Source organism: Rousettus aegyptiacus, unplaced genomic scaffold (assembly GCF_014176215.1).
Source record: "Rousettus aegyptiacus isolate mRouAeg1 unplaced genomic scaffold, mRouAeg1.p scaffold_m13_p_16, whole genome shotgun sequence".
NCBI lineage: Eukaryota > Metazoa > Chordata > Mammalia > Chiroptera > Pteropodidae > Rousettus > Rousettus aegyptiacus.
In genome coordinates, this window is record NW_023416291.1 from 162,440 (window position 1) to 179,465 (window position 17,026).

Sequence of the window (17,026 nt, forward strand, 5' to 3'; positions counted from 1 at the left end):
TCTCCTCGAAACGCGCCTCCCGTGTCCTCTGCACACCGAGCCCGCGAAGCCAGCCGGCCACCTCCCAGAACACCGGACACCATCCCCACCGCCAGTGGAGTTTCCACTTACAGGCGCTGTATTTGCTCTAAACCTCATCTACACCAGTGGTATCTGTTACTATAATTGTATAACTTCATCATGTGTTATTTTAGCCATTATGATTATAAAGACAAATACTGTTTTTTTAAGAAAACTTAAGCAAACAATTTAGAAAGAATTAATTTACTTACAAAGCCCAAAACATAAAAAACTGCTTTGACTCAGCTACAGATGAGATAAATGTAAAAGATTAAAATGGTTAACTCATTCTGCACTGAGACTGCTGCACGAGTGTCTTCAAGTTCTCGTCCTGTGTTTAACAACTCGGAACGGCACGTCACACTGGCCGTGCGTCTGTGGGTCAGGACAAAAGGGTCTCCGATCTGGGGCTAACCTTTACCCCTCAAGTTCATCGGGGCTGCCCAGCCCGCGCTGCCCTCCCCCAGATGCACTGCCAGAAAGCACAGCCAATGCCACCAGGGAAATCGGCTCACAGGCCAGCACGGGGGACATTTAAGGGGCACAAAGACTCAAAGGAAGAACATACTGGATTACGAAGTTCTACAGAAAAGGAAACACCACAACGGGTGGGTAAAGAGTTCAGATTCAGCCTGGTAAAGAGATTAAAAGAGGTAAGGGAAGACAGCAACACACACACAAAGCAAGAATATGTGAAGAGAGTGAAAGAAATATGAGGTTGGAAAAACACGGTAGCTGAAGTAAGTTACAATTATTGTGATGAATGGCAGAAAGGACACATCTGAAAAGTAACTAAGCAATTTAAAAGGGCATCTCCCCGAAGGAAGGGAGGACAAAATCAGACGATATAGAACACGTGGGAAGAGACTGAGGACAGACCCAGAAGTGACGAGTGAGCGTCCTAGAGAGAGAAATGAAGAGGAAGGGTATCCGAAGAAATTACAGAGATCGATTTCCCAGAATTAAAAACTTTTTTTCACAATATGTATTCGTAAATGGAACGATCATGCTGCATGTCTTAAACTTATACAGTGAACTGGACGGGCGGGGGGGGAGATAAAGGACTTTGGTGTTTTTTTTAGTCATTTTATGGACGTATGATTGACATACAAAAAGCTATCTATATTTAATATACACAGTAGATGACTTCAGAAACAGAAGACTTTATATTTCAAAGGCCTTGTGTGTCCAGGAGGAGAAGGAAAAACCCACAGTAAGACACATTATAGGGAAACGTAAGACTATAAAAGTCAGAGAAAATTCTAAACCTTCCAGCCAAAAAGAGCAAATAACATACGAAGGAGTGAGAACCATCAGATTTTCCCATAGCAACAGTAAGTGCAAGAAAATAGCCAAGTTTTTAAATGAACTTAGAATCCAGAATTTTACATGGAGCCAAACATTCAATCAAATATGAACGTGCAGTAAAAATGGTCTCAGGGGCTCAAGGGTTCAGAGGGTTACCCATACAAAGACCTATATTCGAAATAGTTTTTGAAGAAATACATAAAACAGAAAAATTCAAGAGATCTAAAAGGGATACATGAAATTAAAGTAATTAAATACGTTGGACGAGTTTGCGGTCATTTTTAAACAGTAGTTACATCCAAATAAAGATGGAAAATAAATCCACGCTACCCCAAAAGTCGCGTGTGTCGGGTAGTGCTACCCCAGGCAGCCTGTCCGGACGCTTGTGCTAGAGCGCGGTTAGCAGATCAGCACACGCTGCCTTCATTCACCGTCTTGCTGCCAAGAACACGAAGTAAAACCAGCACTATGCGGCGAAGACGCGGCGCACCCACAGGCAGGGCGGGAACCCTCGCGGCGCTTGGCTCCCCACGGCAAAGCCGGGGCGCGGGGCGGCCACGCGGGGGCGCGGCCAAACGGCTGCGGCACCGTCACAGAGTCCAGTGTCGACCACGCACACGCTGCCGCGGCGCGGTAAGGGGAAGAGAAATCCCGCAAGGTTTCATACAGAGCTCTGTCATTCCAATGACGTTGCATAAACCAAACATTTGCAGTGCGCTCTGTGGGAATTCGTTTATGTAAACCGACTACAAAGCAGCAAGAGGTGGATGAGCACGTGGGTCACACTGCTGACGACCCTGGGTCAGGGGACACCGCAGGGCGGGCAGCGGGTCGCTTCATGTCACATGTAGGTCGTGGTACAGGTGCCAGATTTTGCTTTGGTTTGTGGATTCGCAGACACCGACAGTATTTAAAACGACTCAGTAAATAACTGAAGAGAGCCAGGCGAGGGCTATGACAAGGGCAGGTCACAACGCCGAAAGTAATGATTCACCCAGCTTAGTGCATCTAAGGCCTTAGACAAACTGTTCATGGATTTTACTTCCAAATACACAAAATTCGGGGTCCAGTGTTGTTAAATGGTGCAGACAATGACAAAAGTATTAATAAGCTCATTACATTTGCTGTTTATTTTTGCTATTAGGTCAGAGCAGTCGAATCAATATGCTTATTTATATGATGCCGAGAACTTAGCGTGACTTTTTAAACAAAATTAAACAGTCTTGGTAGCCTTTAATAGATTTTTAAAAACTAAAAATTAAAAATATGCATTTAGGAATGGTCTAATTTATTCTACAATAATTCAAACTATATCCCACACTACTCTGTACTAGCACAGAACACAAAGAGCTGCCCACTGACCTTTGCTGTAAGTCGAAGAACTTTCCTTCCGACTCAGCTTAAGATAAAGTTTGCTTTTAGGTTCATTATAAAACTCAGGATTTACGGTCCTAAACTTCTTTAGTTTGCCATACTGTTTTCTTTGAAAATCAAATCCTTTCCTGCAATATGAGTAAAAAACAAAAGTGAATTTGAATGTAAAGGTACCAATTTTTTTCTTAATTGATATATAATCGACATGTAACATTCCATTAGCTTCAGGTATGCAAGATTATTCACTAGGATGAGTCTAGCTAACATCCATCACCACATAGTTATCTTTTTCTTGTGAGAACTTTTAAGATTTACTCTCAACAACTTTTAAATATACAAACAGTATTAAGTAGGGTCACCACACTACACGCCACATCCCGAGGACTTATTTTATAACTAAGAGTTCGAAGGTGTAAATATTTTTTAAAAATCTTTAACAACAACATGAAGAGAGCCAGGGCGTGTGTATGCTCATATACTTTCTCACACACACACACACACACACACACACACACACACACAAAAATACATTGTGTCATCAGTGTAGGAAGAAACAGCCATCCTCAGAGTCATCGCTAGTTTTAAGAGCCTGAGACAGAAAAAGTACTTGAAACCGTGGCTGCTGAGGCTGTGAGATGGGAATAATAAACCGCCCCCATGACCCCCACGTATCAAGGCCACCACGAAGACCAAAGTGCCAGGAAGAGTGCCCGGCACACAGCTCCCAGAACTTGCTGATCTTATTAAAGCATCATGGAAACGCAACTTCTATTAGCTCTTTGGGTTTATCCCACTTCCTAAAGACCTGTCCCCGGGGAGCAGCACTCTGCCACACTACGAGGCCCGCAGCCCGGGCCTGCGGGTGGCCTGGGCCTGTCATGCTGCGCAGTGACACCTGTCCCTGTGCCTTGCTGCGAGGGCTCCCCTCTGTGTCTGCGTGGAGGAACGGGCTCCCCTCTGTGACTGCGTGGAGGAACGGGCTCCCCTCTGTGACTGCGTGGAGGAACGGCGGGACGGGCCGCACGCCCACCCGTCACCCGGCGTCGCTGGCGCTGCTGACGTTCGGAGCAGGCCGGAAACAGCTGCGGGGAACTTTTCCTCCCTCTCAGAGAAAACCTAGGTCCTCCCCCTTCGAGACACTCTTCCCGTCTCAATCACTTTTAAAGCTGACGACAATTCTGGGAAGTTACTGCTTTCTGGTATAACTAGATGTAGTTACGTGCAGCATGGCACACACCTCACCAGAAGCTGACACTCCTCGTAGAAGGGTATTTTCTGACTCCTCAGGTACAAGCCAATGCTCTTCACGTCTCTCAACACCGTGCGGGAGGCAGATGCCTCCCGCGTCGAGTGTCCTGGGGTCACCTCCTCAAGCCACCTGAAGAACGTACATTGGCCAGCTTTGGGTGCACTGCAGGTATAGAAAAGACGGCCCTGGGGGAGAAGGTATTAAAATTTAGTGAGATCAATAACGTTTTTATTTTCACTGTGTTTGTCCTGGGTTTGTCAGGACTTTTATAAAGGTTGACGGCATTAATGTACTCTAATAAATTAGTCACTATGCAACTTAATCTTTTCATTAATTTAAACAATAAAATTTAAAACCATCATTTGCTTTTCCTTATCAAAAAATGACACATTCTGAAATACAAGCCAATTTGAAAACTAAAATTCCCTGGTCTTCTGGTTTGAAATGATCACCACGGACAGCCCGGGCGCTGCCCGGTAGCCACTGCCAGGGCCCTCCGTGTGCGCCCGCCCGGCCCCTCGCCCACGCGCGTGGGCGCACACACGCACGGGCCCGCGCACAGAGGGCGATTTATGTTTTAAATAAAACTCGCACAACAAACACACTTTCTGCTCTGTAACCTAACCTTTGTACCTAACTGCATGACACCCATGTCATCGAGTAATCTTGAACAAGGGGTTTTAGTGGCTCTATAATATTTTATTCCATGGTCCTCATATTATTTTTGAACTCTTGTACTTGATAACGGAATTTAAATCTAAGCTTACACGCTCAGCTAACGATGATGTGGGACATGCAAACAAGGGCGGGGACCTGTCACTACGAGTGAGAGCAGGTCTTACGAGCACAAACCACCAACCAACGCGCAAACGTTTCACTGACTTCTGCCACAGTAACACACATCCAGCAAGAGAAATTCGACCAGGACACTTTCCTGCGCCCCGTCCTGGTGGGTCGCCCCCTTCTCCGGGCGCGGCCCCGCAGGAAACGCCGGCCACCCCTCCACCCACTCGTGCAGCGAGCCCCGAGTGGCTTCGAGGCTGCTCTTATCCCGCGGGTGGCCCCGAGCACAGGCCGTCTTTCCAGGGACCGCCCTGGGAGCCTAAGTCACCAGAGCCTCGGGGAGAAGGCCCCATCAAGACTGGCTTGGAACTGAGCTGGTCACGAAGCAACAGGCGTCCGCGGCGGGGTGATGGGAGGGGAGGGGACGAGACCTTATTCGGACCCTCCTTTTTAACCATGACGAGTTTCGCGGGCTGACGGTGAAGACAGGACGGCACGTTCTCTTCCACATCTTCCGGTTTCTCTCCCTTTGACGACGTGTAAAATGATATGTCGACTTTCGAAAGAGCTTTGTGCAACCTTTGTGCCAGCCCGAACAGCAATATATTTAGATGTTCTATGGAAAAAGATACAGATGAAAATTAAATCCAGAACAACTTCGTGATTGTGTGACGTGTGCTGTTTGTTAGCTAAATTTGAAAACAGCGTTTTAATAAAGTAAACGATAACCTAATACTAATACTCACTTTTAAAAGGCAAGATTTGCCCTTGTAAAACAAACTAATCATGCATTATACATTTCCTACTTAACGAAACCAAATGTAATACTTCTAGTTAAAAAAAAAACTATAACTTTTAAAGCTCAATTTTCACTCGAAATTAGAATATAAGTTACTGTCGAAAACTGGAATAAACATAGAGAATAACAAGTCCCAAGCAGAGAATTTATTCTAAGAATTCACGACAGAAGACACCACCCTTTCTCAGTTTCCTGACATTATGCGGCAACCGCCTGTAACAAAGCACGAAGGGGACCGGCACACCTATGAGGCAGGACGCAAAGAGCCGCTTGTAATGGGCAGGGGACTGAAAGACGGCGGGGACGCGGGTCTGCCGCCGCGGGAGGCCAGCGGACGTCGCCTTCTGCCTGCTCGGGAAGCACAGCTCAGAGTCACTGATCTCCTGAAACGGAATAACTGCAGTTACTACCACAACTACAGACAAAAACCCCAAACGCTGTTTCCTAATAAGCAAACTATTTTCTAGAGACGTTTAAGAAAATAAACAAGGTTGCTAGAGTCCTTGAAAATAATTTCCCGATTTTAAATGAGAAACCAGCACAGCAGGAATGGCCATGCATAGCACTTCTGGTGATACGTAAGACTAACCTTTCTTAGTCTTTCGTGCCTGCCCTGAAGACGTTTTCGAGAACTTTTTGCCAGGAAAAGCTTGCCTGATGTGAATGACCATTACGTCTATTTCTGCTCACAGCCACCGTGTGACACGATGCACCCCTCCGCCACAAGCAGCGAAGCCGAGCTGACCGTCGGCATAGAACGCGCAGCATCAGGAGGGCTGGCGGACGCAGCCGGCCGCAGCCAGAGCCTGCTCTGTGCCAAACACGGCGCCGGACACTTTCAAACACCTGATTTCACCGACGCTCACAGAGGCGACTGTCGCTAAGTTACAGAAAACTAAAAAAAACCGAAAGCCACTGGCTCCGAGAGCAAAATGACTGCTCTCCTGTTGAAGTGCAGTGACCCGGGACCGAGCTCGCGGCCACGCGGGGGGCTTCCTCACCTGGGAGAGCCCTGGCGCGGCGTGCTTGCGGCGGGCAGGCCCGCCCGGCTCCGTCGGAGTTTCCTCGGTCCTGGAAGTCTGCTCTAAATCCAGAGGAGGTGCTTGCCCTCCGCTCGCCCAGTCGTGACTGACGCCTCGCTGCTGCTGACGGAGCACGCCTCGTATCATCTGCACGCGCGCGGCATCCAAAGAGCACCCCCGCACGGCGTCACCCTGCCTTTGGCCGGTGTCACCAAAGCACCTGCCCGAGACAGACTTGGCGAAGACGCCGCCTGGGACTTCCGTGTCCAGTCTGCTCCGTTTCGGCAGGCGGCATCGGGCTGTGTTTTGGTATTTCTGCCACTTGCTCTGAGCAGACACGCTCCTGAGAAGTGAGTCGCCCCCTGGTGTCACTGCCCTGGATCCCTTAAACAAAGAAGCTTCCCTCTGGCCCTCAGGCACGAGGACGAAAGGGAGAGCCGCGGAGTCTTCCCACAGGTTGGATACAGGAGAATCCGAGGCCTCTGGCCTGTCACAGCCAGTCACATGGGACTGAGGACGCAGGTCAGGGAGCCCATCAGCAGGTGGCAACGTGACGAGTGGAACTCGGGTGCTACTTTCTAATGGAAGCCTTTGAAAATCCTTATTCTCCACAGAGCTGAATTTTTTCATTACTGGGGGAAAAAAACAATTAAAAAAATGTGTTAAGGTCATACCTAGGCTCCAAAGAAGACGGTATCTATACAAAAAAGTACTGACTGGCCTTGAAAAAAAAATCACATAATTTCATTTTCTTTTTTAAAATTAAAAAAATATATAATGGTTTTAGTCTCAAAAAGTAAACCTTTCAAAGTTTAACTAATAATCTCTGAAACTCCTCTAAAATCAATGAACTTGACAGCGTCTCTTCCTTATCCCTCAGCCACCAACCCCCATCGCCACACCAAGTGACGTGGCACCTCGGTGCTCGGGGCACTTCCGGCCACAGCGCGTCACTCTCGGCGTGCAGGTGGGACCGCGAGCACCAGCCGGCGGGCAGCAGGAGCACCCGCGGGTTCTCGTTCTCAGAGTCACGTCCTTCCCCGGAGAACGAGGCTGATGGTTCGTTTATCTGACCGTGACTGTGATGTCCTGCAAGTTTTATTACACTCATGAATTAATGTATCGACCTTCAGGGTAAAAAAGACGTTTGGGTCTTTTTTTTTTTTTTTTAAAATCTATTGGTACATGATAAGAGTTCAGTTCCAGCCAACTCATGTTTTGGCTGTGTTAGTATAGAATATTCCTGAAAATGTAAAAAGTAACAAATATTTGTTGAATAAATCAGTGAATGAATAATGCTGCACTGGAACTACACACACTTAAGTTTTCATCTGAGGATGCCAGGGTTCCCCGTGTTAGAACAATGGGCCTTCCTGACGGAGTTTCTCTTTCGCTGGATGTGAACTTTGGCGACCGCCTGGGAAGCCGGCAGAGCAGCAGGCGAGCCGGTGACACTCTTTATGAAGTGTCAGGGTGTGGTCCTCACAGCCCGTCAAGCGAGCAACACCGATAGAGAAGTTAGAACCTCGTCGCAGAGCAAGGGTGCCCAGCAAGGCTCGGCCAGCCATCCGGTCCCCCGGGCCGCGGCCGTTTTTGACACTGACCCTCGGCTGCCTCGCTCCTCTACCGAGCACGCCTGCGGGCTCCACCCAACCACCCGTCCACGTGACGAAGCTTTCACATCCGCCACGCAGGACAGGGTAACTGCCTGCAACGTCGCCCCTCACCCCACTCAGCTTCAGAATCGGGGAGCTGCACAGGTGAGATGGGCAGAAAAGGGAGATGACGAGTCAGCGGAAGGGACCCCACAGGATGTATGACACTTGTCAATCAGGGAGTGATTGTGGGAGTCTACACACAGTAAATGCGGGGCCTGGGCGTGTGGCCGGGGCAGCAGCCCCCTGACGAGGCCAGGTCCCAACACACAAAAGGGGAAACTCGGGGTGAGGCTAAGGTCGCCCAGTGGAGTGGGTCACACTCTGAGGAATCAGTCCCTTGGGAGGGAAGGGCCACCGAGGGGCCAGAGGGGCCAGGCTCTGGTGTGACAGCTGTGACAACGGCGGCAGCTCTCGAGGACAGTTCCGGAGGTCTGTGTGGAAAAGCTGAGAGGAGGACCTGGAGCCGGAAGGGCGTGCTGTCCTGGGAACAGGAGCCACCTGCGCGTAGGAACGTGGGTGGCTTCGGGGCACAACGTGGAGTCTGGCTCCCTCAAGTGAAACATTGCACGTCACAGGGACAGACAGACATCAGAGCCACATGGCAAGAGCTGAGAAAGGGAAGATCACCTGGTGAGGCCCTTGCTTCCAGGGACTCCACGGGGAAGTCCTCTGTGCGGTCTTCATCTCCCGAGTCCAGAGAGAAAGGAGAAACAGAGCCTCCTGTGGACATCTGCTCCGATGACATCACCTGTCCAGAAAGAGGAAACAGCTACAGACCAGCACCTTCTTACTGCATTTCCCCCACGCGGTCTGAGTGAATTCCAGAAACCCACACGGTACGGATAATGCTTCTGATGACACTACGCAGAGCTGCGGTGGGCAAAGGAACAGGACAGAACCAACTCGTGAAATCGACGGCAGGAACATGAAGCCCGCCAGATGTGGACTGGACTGGCCGGGGATCTGGTTCTGGCAAAGGTCGGGTCTTGGGGCTCAGATAAATGTTGGGGGGTGATAAATGCTTAAGTCACCACAGGGGTTTTGTCTTGTTTTGTTTTAGGCAACAGAGGCGCACCCCAGCTGTCACTGTCAACGACAATTCTTGGATTAGGTAATGCTTGCAAATCTGCAAAATTAGCTTTATGCTAAAAGGGTTTGTTATTTACCAAATCCTATAGCCCACACAGGACATTTATACAAAAGACAGCGGGCTCATCTAAATAAATATATGTTAACTAATTACAAATGAGTTTGAAAACTGGCAATTTAAAATGCAAACATAAAATTACATGCCATACCCCGCTATACACATACAATTTCTGGTTACTTGACATTTTGAAAGTTAACTCACCTGCAGAAATGGAAGGGGCTCACGGGGTTCGGCTTCATTTTCTTTTGGCATTGCAGGAGCCGGGCACTAAATTAAGATAAACCACAGGGAGGGGCAACTTACAAAACAAAACAAAACGTGAATTCCTACTAGACGTAAATAGCAGAACACCACAACTAACAAAGGCAAAAACTAAGCGTTGATTAAACACCATGTTCACTTTGCAAGAATTTTAAAAGATCTTAATAGCACTGGTGAATATGAAGTAAAATAAGTATTCATGTTATAAAACAGTAAAGTTTTTAGACTTTACAATATATACTAAGAATCTCAGAAAGCTGTTCTTAGCCCTTGGAGTTATCAGTTCCACTTCTGGGAGTAAAATCTAAGAAAATAACTTAAAATGTAAACAATGATTTGTGTGTAAAAACATTTACTAAAGCTTTATTTACAAAGTAAAATGCTGAAATTAATTTAAATGTTCAAAAATAGTGAACTGTTTGTCCAAAGCATAGAGTATCCACAGGATGAAATGGTAAGGATCTTTTAAAAGATATTTACAGTAAGTTTTAATAATGTGAGAAAATACAACACGGCATTAAGGGGAAAGGAAGTAAAACTATTTGTACACATCGATCTAACCATACTTTAAAAAATAGGCTTCGAAAAAAAAAAAGCTGGAAATGTTTAAATTATCTCATCTCTGAATAGTAGGATAAGTTTTTTTTTTCTACACCTTTTTCTATATTTAAAAAAGGGGTGGAAACAAAGATTCTTAATAGGAAAAAAAAAAAAAAAAAAAAAGCCCAGTAACATGGAAACTAGAGTAAGATAGAAATAGGGGCAAATGAGACATATAATGGAAATGTCCCTCCAAAAATGCTAAGTGACCCACTGAGAAACACTAACCTAGATGACTTACTCTGAATGTCAGCGCATCCTGGCGGTGCCGTCACTTTGTGTGACCACCACAAACTGCGCCACATGGCACCCTGGGTGCCACAGCGAACACCGGGGCCCACGACGTGTTTTAAATTGGAGGAAGCACAGCGTCACCCAACAGGTGTCAGATAGACACCTACCAAACTACTAAGTCAAGGCAGTTCAGATTTCATGGCATTTCATTCAACGACTTATATCTTTGCGAAGCTGGGCTTTTGAAAACTGTTATGATAAAAATCAATGAACACGTGAAAATCAACGTGGAACAAGAAAGCGAACCCATTCCGAGGTCTGAGAAGTTGTGCAGAGCCCCAGGGCACACATTCTGCCAGGAACTGTCTACTTAAAAATTGAAGGCTTTTGGGAACCATTCACAGGATATATATGTATCACATCATGTTGCAATTTCTTAAACACAATGTTATATGTCAATTGTATCTCAACAAACCTGGGACCAATAAAAACAGAATGCCTAGTAGGACGTAAAACCTGAGTGGCTCACTTCCACCCGACCACGACCACGCAGTAAGTGGGCGCTGCCAAGTGTTCCTTCTGGCTGAGGGACGCCAAGAAAGCACGGGACACAAAGTGAGGACACGAACCTAGAGAGCTCGGGACCCTCTGTGTTATTATAACCTCGCTGTAAATCACAGGACATTCCATATTGGAATAAAAGAATACCCCGACAGGAAAAATAACGCACCTGCTGAGGATTCCGGTTCAGAGGCTTGGGTCTAGCTTGTGAAACTGCTGCCATCAGGGGCTCCCCGGCTGCAACGGACAGAATCACGTGACTTTCTTCATCACATGTTTAATAGCAGTGCTCGCAAATGTTTTCAACGTTTCTAACACTGAATGACACAAAGAGCATAACTCGGATTTTAAGACACGGCAAAGCTGGTAATTGTCGAGAAAAACGTCAATCGTTTCCCACACTCGGGGTGTCGGACACTGGGGAAACAGCAGCCAACGAGACAAACGAGACTCCTGAGAGGGAGGGTCACCGCAAACCAACCAACCAGGTAAACGCAGATTGCGATACACCGGGTTCCCTAACAGTGGGAGGCACGACAGTGGTAATTTTAGAACAGACGACCAGAGCAACCTCTCCCGGGAAGTGACATGTAAGCTGAGGCCTGAGGACAAGAGAGCGTCAGCCGCATCGGGACTCAGTGTCCAGGCGAGGACAGGACAACAGACTGGGGGTGGCGGGCGGTGGGCCTGCGGAGGGAAGTGTGGTTCGGCCGCACGCCTCACTGGGGATCTGATTAAAAGGCTATTTTTTCTTAAAAGAAAGAGTGCATATTCAATAATCTCAAATTTCTTCTACAGACACCAAGAAGATCGTAATTTTAAAGTGATTATTACTGGAAAAAAATCATAGCCATATCTGGTATAGATTTCATTTTTAGCCAATCTATTTATTTCTGGTTTCATTATTTTCGTTAGAAACTTAGAACACATTAAACTAAACAAAAATAAGTGGATTTCGGAACTTAATGTTATTCCAGAAGAGAGCTTAAAGGTGGCACTGGGTGAAAATTGATGTTTTGCCTTCACTGCCTTCACTCACAAACAAAATTCTAAATTAACACTTCTAAGGTAAATTCAATCACCTCACCCAAACTTTAACACGCTGGAGAAAACGTTAACACTTTCACACGTCCTAAATTGATAATAAAGCCGATTTTGTAGTTCCGTATAAAATTCTGTGAAGTCATTGGTTATGTGCCAATAAATTCAATTTTCTGAGATTGTCTCCAGAAAACCAACTCAGTCCTTTAGAGAAATATGTTCACATCAGGGGAGTCCGTCCCACTCAGTACGTGGAGGGGCGGGCACGCCCAGGCGGGGGACGGGCGAGGGGACCCCCCTGGGCCCCCTCACACTGTCAACCTGCCCTTCAGGTCCCCTTGGTGCCACATTCCTCACGTCTGAGGCCAAGTTCTGGTGGTGACTGTGCTCCTTAAAATGCGCCCTACACGCAGCGCCATCTAGTGTTGCTAAAGGCAGGGAGGCTGTGACGTCCCGTGTGGAGGAAACGCAAATGGCTGAGCCACGGGCACCGCTGGCCTGAGTTTGATGCTAACGAGTGTGATATAAATAAGGGTCTTTAAACAGAAACACACAGAGGACACAGCTCCGTGTGGACTGGCGGAGAATGTTCTGTCCAGAGGTTTGCAAGAGCCCAACCCTGCACCTCCCTAAAAGCTTCGGCTCTCTGGTGACCGACCAACCGTGTTCGTGGTGAGAAAAAAAAGGATAGCCCAGAACTAAATTCTACTCTTTTAAATCTTCATAGTAGAAATTTATATCCTTATAGGACATTATATAATTACATCCACCAAAATTTATTTTTCAATTTTCCTTATTTTTAATTTTTTAAAAAATTAACAATTGTCATAAAATTTAACTACATTAAAAAAACATTTTAGCAGGTCCAATAATTTATTTCTATTTTCCTCAGGAATCCTTTGAGATATTCAAATAAGAGTTCAATTTTAATTAGAGTATCATAATGTACACTGTTCATTCACGTTCGTGTGTATATAATATTTACTACATTCGCATTTTATATTTTTCTTTTAAAAACTGCTGTTGGCAACATACCATACAAAGTCAAATGACCAATGACAGACTGAAAGAAAATATTTGCAACATGTATCATGGGTAAGGGGCTGATATTTCTAACACACAGAACTCAAACAAATCAAGAATGAAAAGAACCACCATTAAAAAACTGGACAAGGAGTAGAACAGAGAGTACACGACAAAAGCTACACAAACGATGTGTAAACATATGAAGAGGCTCAGTTTTGCTTGTAGTAATGGAAACACAAATTTAAAATACATCGTAATGCCATCGCTCATCTATCGGATTGGCACAAATTCGGAAGCTGGGCCCCGCGCTCTGGGGGCCCCGCCGTGGGGAAACAGGCGCGCTCACACCGTTCTGGCGAGGAAGGGGGGCTAACGTCTGGACAGGGACTTTGAGGTGTCTGTGAAGACAGTTACCCTGCCCTGAGGCACACCTCCAACAACACGCGAAAAGCCTGGTGTGTCAGGGACGTACAGAAGGGGACTCACTGCCACCGTATTCCTTACTCATAACAGGAGAGCCCTGAGCCTGGCTGCATAGTGACTGTCATCCACACAGGAATCCTACGGCTGTGAACAAAGTGGGGAGGAGTCCAGGAAAGACAGGAAGTGACTTCCAGAATCTGTCACTAGAGAACGGTGGTGAGGGGCCAAGAAGAGAGTAGTGTCTCCTGCTCAACAAGGGAGAACTTTTACATGGAGCTGTTTATTTCTGCAAAAGAACAGACACGGCGTCTTGGTCACCTACGGCGGACAGCACAGGGAGGGATCCGAGGGCACGACCTCCATCTGGCTCTGACTTTAACTGGGTGAACATCCAACATGGTCAGAAGACATCGACGAGGACGGCCATGAAGCCCTCATGCTAAATAACTCTGGACTTAACCGTATTCACACCGAATGACGACTTCAGAATGCGCGACCCCGCGCTCGCAGTAGAGCGAGCTCGAAAGCAGAGGGGGAAAGCGGCGCAGGACCCGTGAACGTCACGAGCTGTTGTCTGGTGGCAGCGCCACCGGCGCGACAACCTGGACCCCGTCTGTGGGCACTGGAGGCTGTGGAGGCAGCGGCCTGAGCGACTGAGGGACTGGGAGCCAGGGCCCCTCTGCGCAGCGGGGACGAAGCCGCAGTCACGGACGAGGCGGTTCAGAGGTGATCGCCCTGAGCGCGCGACGCTGGGAAACAAGTGCCTCCGGGCACAGGTCCAAAGAGGAAGTGCGTGCCTGCGTGCGCCTGCGTGCGCGTGGGGCGCGTGGCCCTGGGGGCTGTGACCGCAGGGAGATGGCCTTCCACTGCACCACCCTCCACTAGACTTGGCTTCCTCGAGGACCTGCGCCACCTACTCCAGCACCATGCGACCCCTCCGCCTGGCCCCCGGGGTACACACCTCGCACCCCTCTGGCTACGGGGACCGTCAGAGCAGAGATGCCGCCTCACCTTGGGGACTGCCGTCAGGCGCGTGCGTCTGCGCGACTCCCTGCCGTTCACAGGCAGTTTTCTTTCTCAACATTTCCAAGCCTTCTAAAGCTGAACCGTGTTCTGACAACAACTTTAACAGGGAAATGTCGGTTACCGATCCAGAAGGCTCTGAAGAAGTCCTCGGGCCACTCCAGTACTGTCTGCCTTCTCCGGCGGTATCTACCTCGACGCGGTTATGGGGTTCACCTATCTCCCCTCCCAGACCTTTGGGTTCGGGACTCTGCGGTCCTGCGTCTTTGGGAACATGCTGCTTTCCTCCCAGAGAGTAAAACCACGAACCGCAGACTCGGGGGTCTGACTGTCCGAGCGTGGGGTGTTCTTCAGAGTGAGTCTGACAGGCATCGAATGGCTGGACACCGCCGTCACCACCAGAGACTGTGGGCAAAATCTGTCCGTCACTTTGATCTAAGTCACCTCCTGTAGTAAAACAATTGTTTCCAGGAGTCTGATTAGTGGCCGTGTTTAAAAAATGAGGAATATGGAAATCCATGTTTATACCTTTCGGTTCATTCGAGAGTGCAGTAAAACCACCGTTAATTACAAGTTTTGGGGTGGATTTACTGGCATCTTCATGATCTGCGCACACATCATCGGTCCACGCTGACGAGTCAGAGCTGCTGAGTGTGTCCCCAAGTTCCCTGATGTCTCCTGCAGGGCCTCCAGCTTCCCAAGCACCTGCGTCAAAGCCTACACAAGTGTCACCACAAAACCCTGGTGGGGGAGGCTCTTTTGCAGGAAACGTCTCTGCGGGTTCACCAGTAGGCGAAGGCCAGTGTCCGTGGCCACCGTCCCCGCAGCTCCCGCCCGCACATCCCGGCCGAGCCACTGAACCGCAGCCACGTGGCAAAGTCCCCTGCGCCCGACCCTCGGAATCCTGGGGTCCTCTGCTGCTTTCCCATGACTCCTCCTCAGTGTCGCTGGTTTCAAAGCTGTTCAGGTTAAAAGTTACCTCCAGAGCTGGTTGTGTCCCACAACCCGTGGGCTCAGGAACGGTCCCAAGACTTTCGTTATCAGCGCCACTTCCGGAAAACATGCCGGTGGCGGCAGCAGAGGTGCCAGGACCGGAACTCAGTGAGGACGCAGTCTGGAGACGGTCGGGTCCTGGCGGACAAGACACCGCCTGCTTACGCCCCTTTCCTGGTGTTCCACATTCGTGTACCTCCGGAGCACCTGCCCTGAGGAGAATGGGTCCTGTTACGCACAGGTCATTCTGATTAACAGATACTTGACCGTGTCCTGGAACGTCAGATTCTGGCAACAAGCGGCCATTTCCGGCACTGCTGCAGGTAACAGGTGAGCTGCTGCTTTCACGGAGTGAAGGAACTTCTAATCTTCCCTCCTGGACCCAGGACAGATCATCACCTACTAGCTTGTCTTCATCACGCTGTCTCCCATTCTCAGCACGTGATTCCAAGAACTGCATCCTTCTGTGTACCAAAAGGTCTTTCAATTTCAAATTTGAATCATCTCCCTGGGCCTGGGGCCTCCTTTCTAGATCATTTCCAACTATGGCAGAAGAATGAGCAGAGGGGCGCTGTGAGGACAAACACGGGGCCCACCAGCTTTCACTCTTCCCGGCTCTCCCCACCCCGTCAGCCTCTTCCTGTGCGATTAAGCCCTCTGGGTGGGCGGGGACTTCTAAAGCTCCTAGAGGGTGCACCCAAGGGAAATGTTCCACGGTCTCAGGATTTACTTCTTGGGACATACGAGTTGGCTTGGACTTCAGAAGAGCTACTATCTGTGCTCTGCTCCTGATGCTCTGGGGTGCTCCTGAACTGGGAGAAGTCAAGCTACCCCTTTTCATGGGCTCGCTGGTCAGTAAAGAATCTGAGCGTTTATTTACAGAACCGAAGGGCGAGCAGAAATCACTCTCTTCACGTGGCATTTCTGCGTTAATCTTGCAAGAAGGAGTGGAGGCAGCTGATGAAAAGGGTGGGCCACATCCATCTCGATCCCAGCGAACGACGGGGTTCTCGGCGTCTGCTGGCACCTCGTTCATACTGCTGCTGCCCACGGCAGTGAACAAACACGGGGAGCTGGGGAACGGAGAAAGGAGGATGGGGCCCCCCCGCTCCTCAGCCTCGAACGCTGCGGCTGAGTCGCCGTGTTCCGTAACAACCACTTTCTTTGGCACCTGACGTGGTCCTTTAAAACCCTAAAAATAATAAAACAATTATTAGCTGTTCTGTTGCCTATAGAGTGTGAAATGAACTGGCAAAAAAAAAAAAGAAGAAGAAATGAAAGGAATGTGTGTGTTTTGCAAGGTAAATGATTTAAGATATAAAGTTTGTGAAGTTAAAACGCAAACTCATTTTTATTAAGATTTTTCTAATTAGAGTTTACTTCCTTTCGAGCTAAGTTTATGCTATGAAGTACCACAGTAATAATGGAGCACAACAGCTCCACAATTCACTGCTTCTTGGA

General features: G+C 48.3%; 1 protein-coding gene across 9 annotated transcripts in view; it reads right to left on the minus strand.

Moving 5' to 3' along the window:
• The window catches only part of ZGRF1 (zinc finger GRF-type containing 1), a 50,969-nt gene that overhangs the window by 24,907 nt on the left and 9,036 nt on the right, over positions 1-17,026 (minus strand). For all 9 annotated transcript variants that reach the window (XM_036233389.1, XM_036233386.1, XM_036233385.1 and 6 more), the window contains exons 6-14: positions 14,561-16,757; positions 11,229-11,296; positions 9,605-9,670; positions 8,881-9,001; positions 6,575-7,227; positions 5,818-5,956; positions 5,206-5,390; positions 3,980-4,176; positions 2,731-2,870 (exon numbers count right to left, since the gene is read on the minus strand). In XM_036233389.1, the coding sequence (XP_036089282.1) occupies positions 2,731-2,870; positions 3,980-4,176; positions 5,206-5,390; positions 5,818-5,956; positions 6,575-7,227; positions 8,881-9,001; positions 9,605-9,670; positions 11,229-11,296; positions 14,561-16,757 (3,766 nt within the window). The remainder of the gene's footprint in view (positions 1-2,730; positions 2,871-3,979; positions 4,177-5,205; positions 5,391-5,817; positions 5,957-6,574; positions 7,228-8,880; positions 9,002-9,604; positions 9,671-11,228; positions 11,297-14,560; positions 16,758-17,026) is intronic.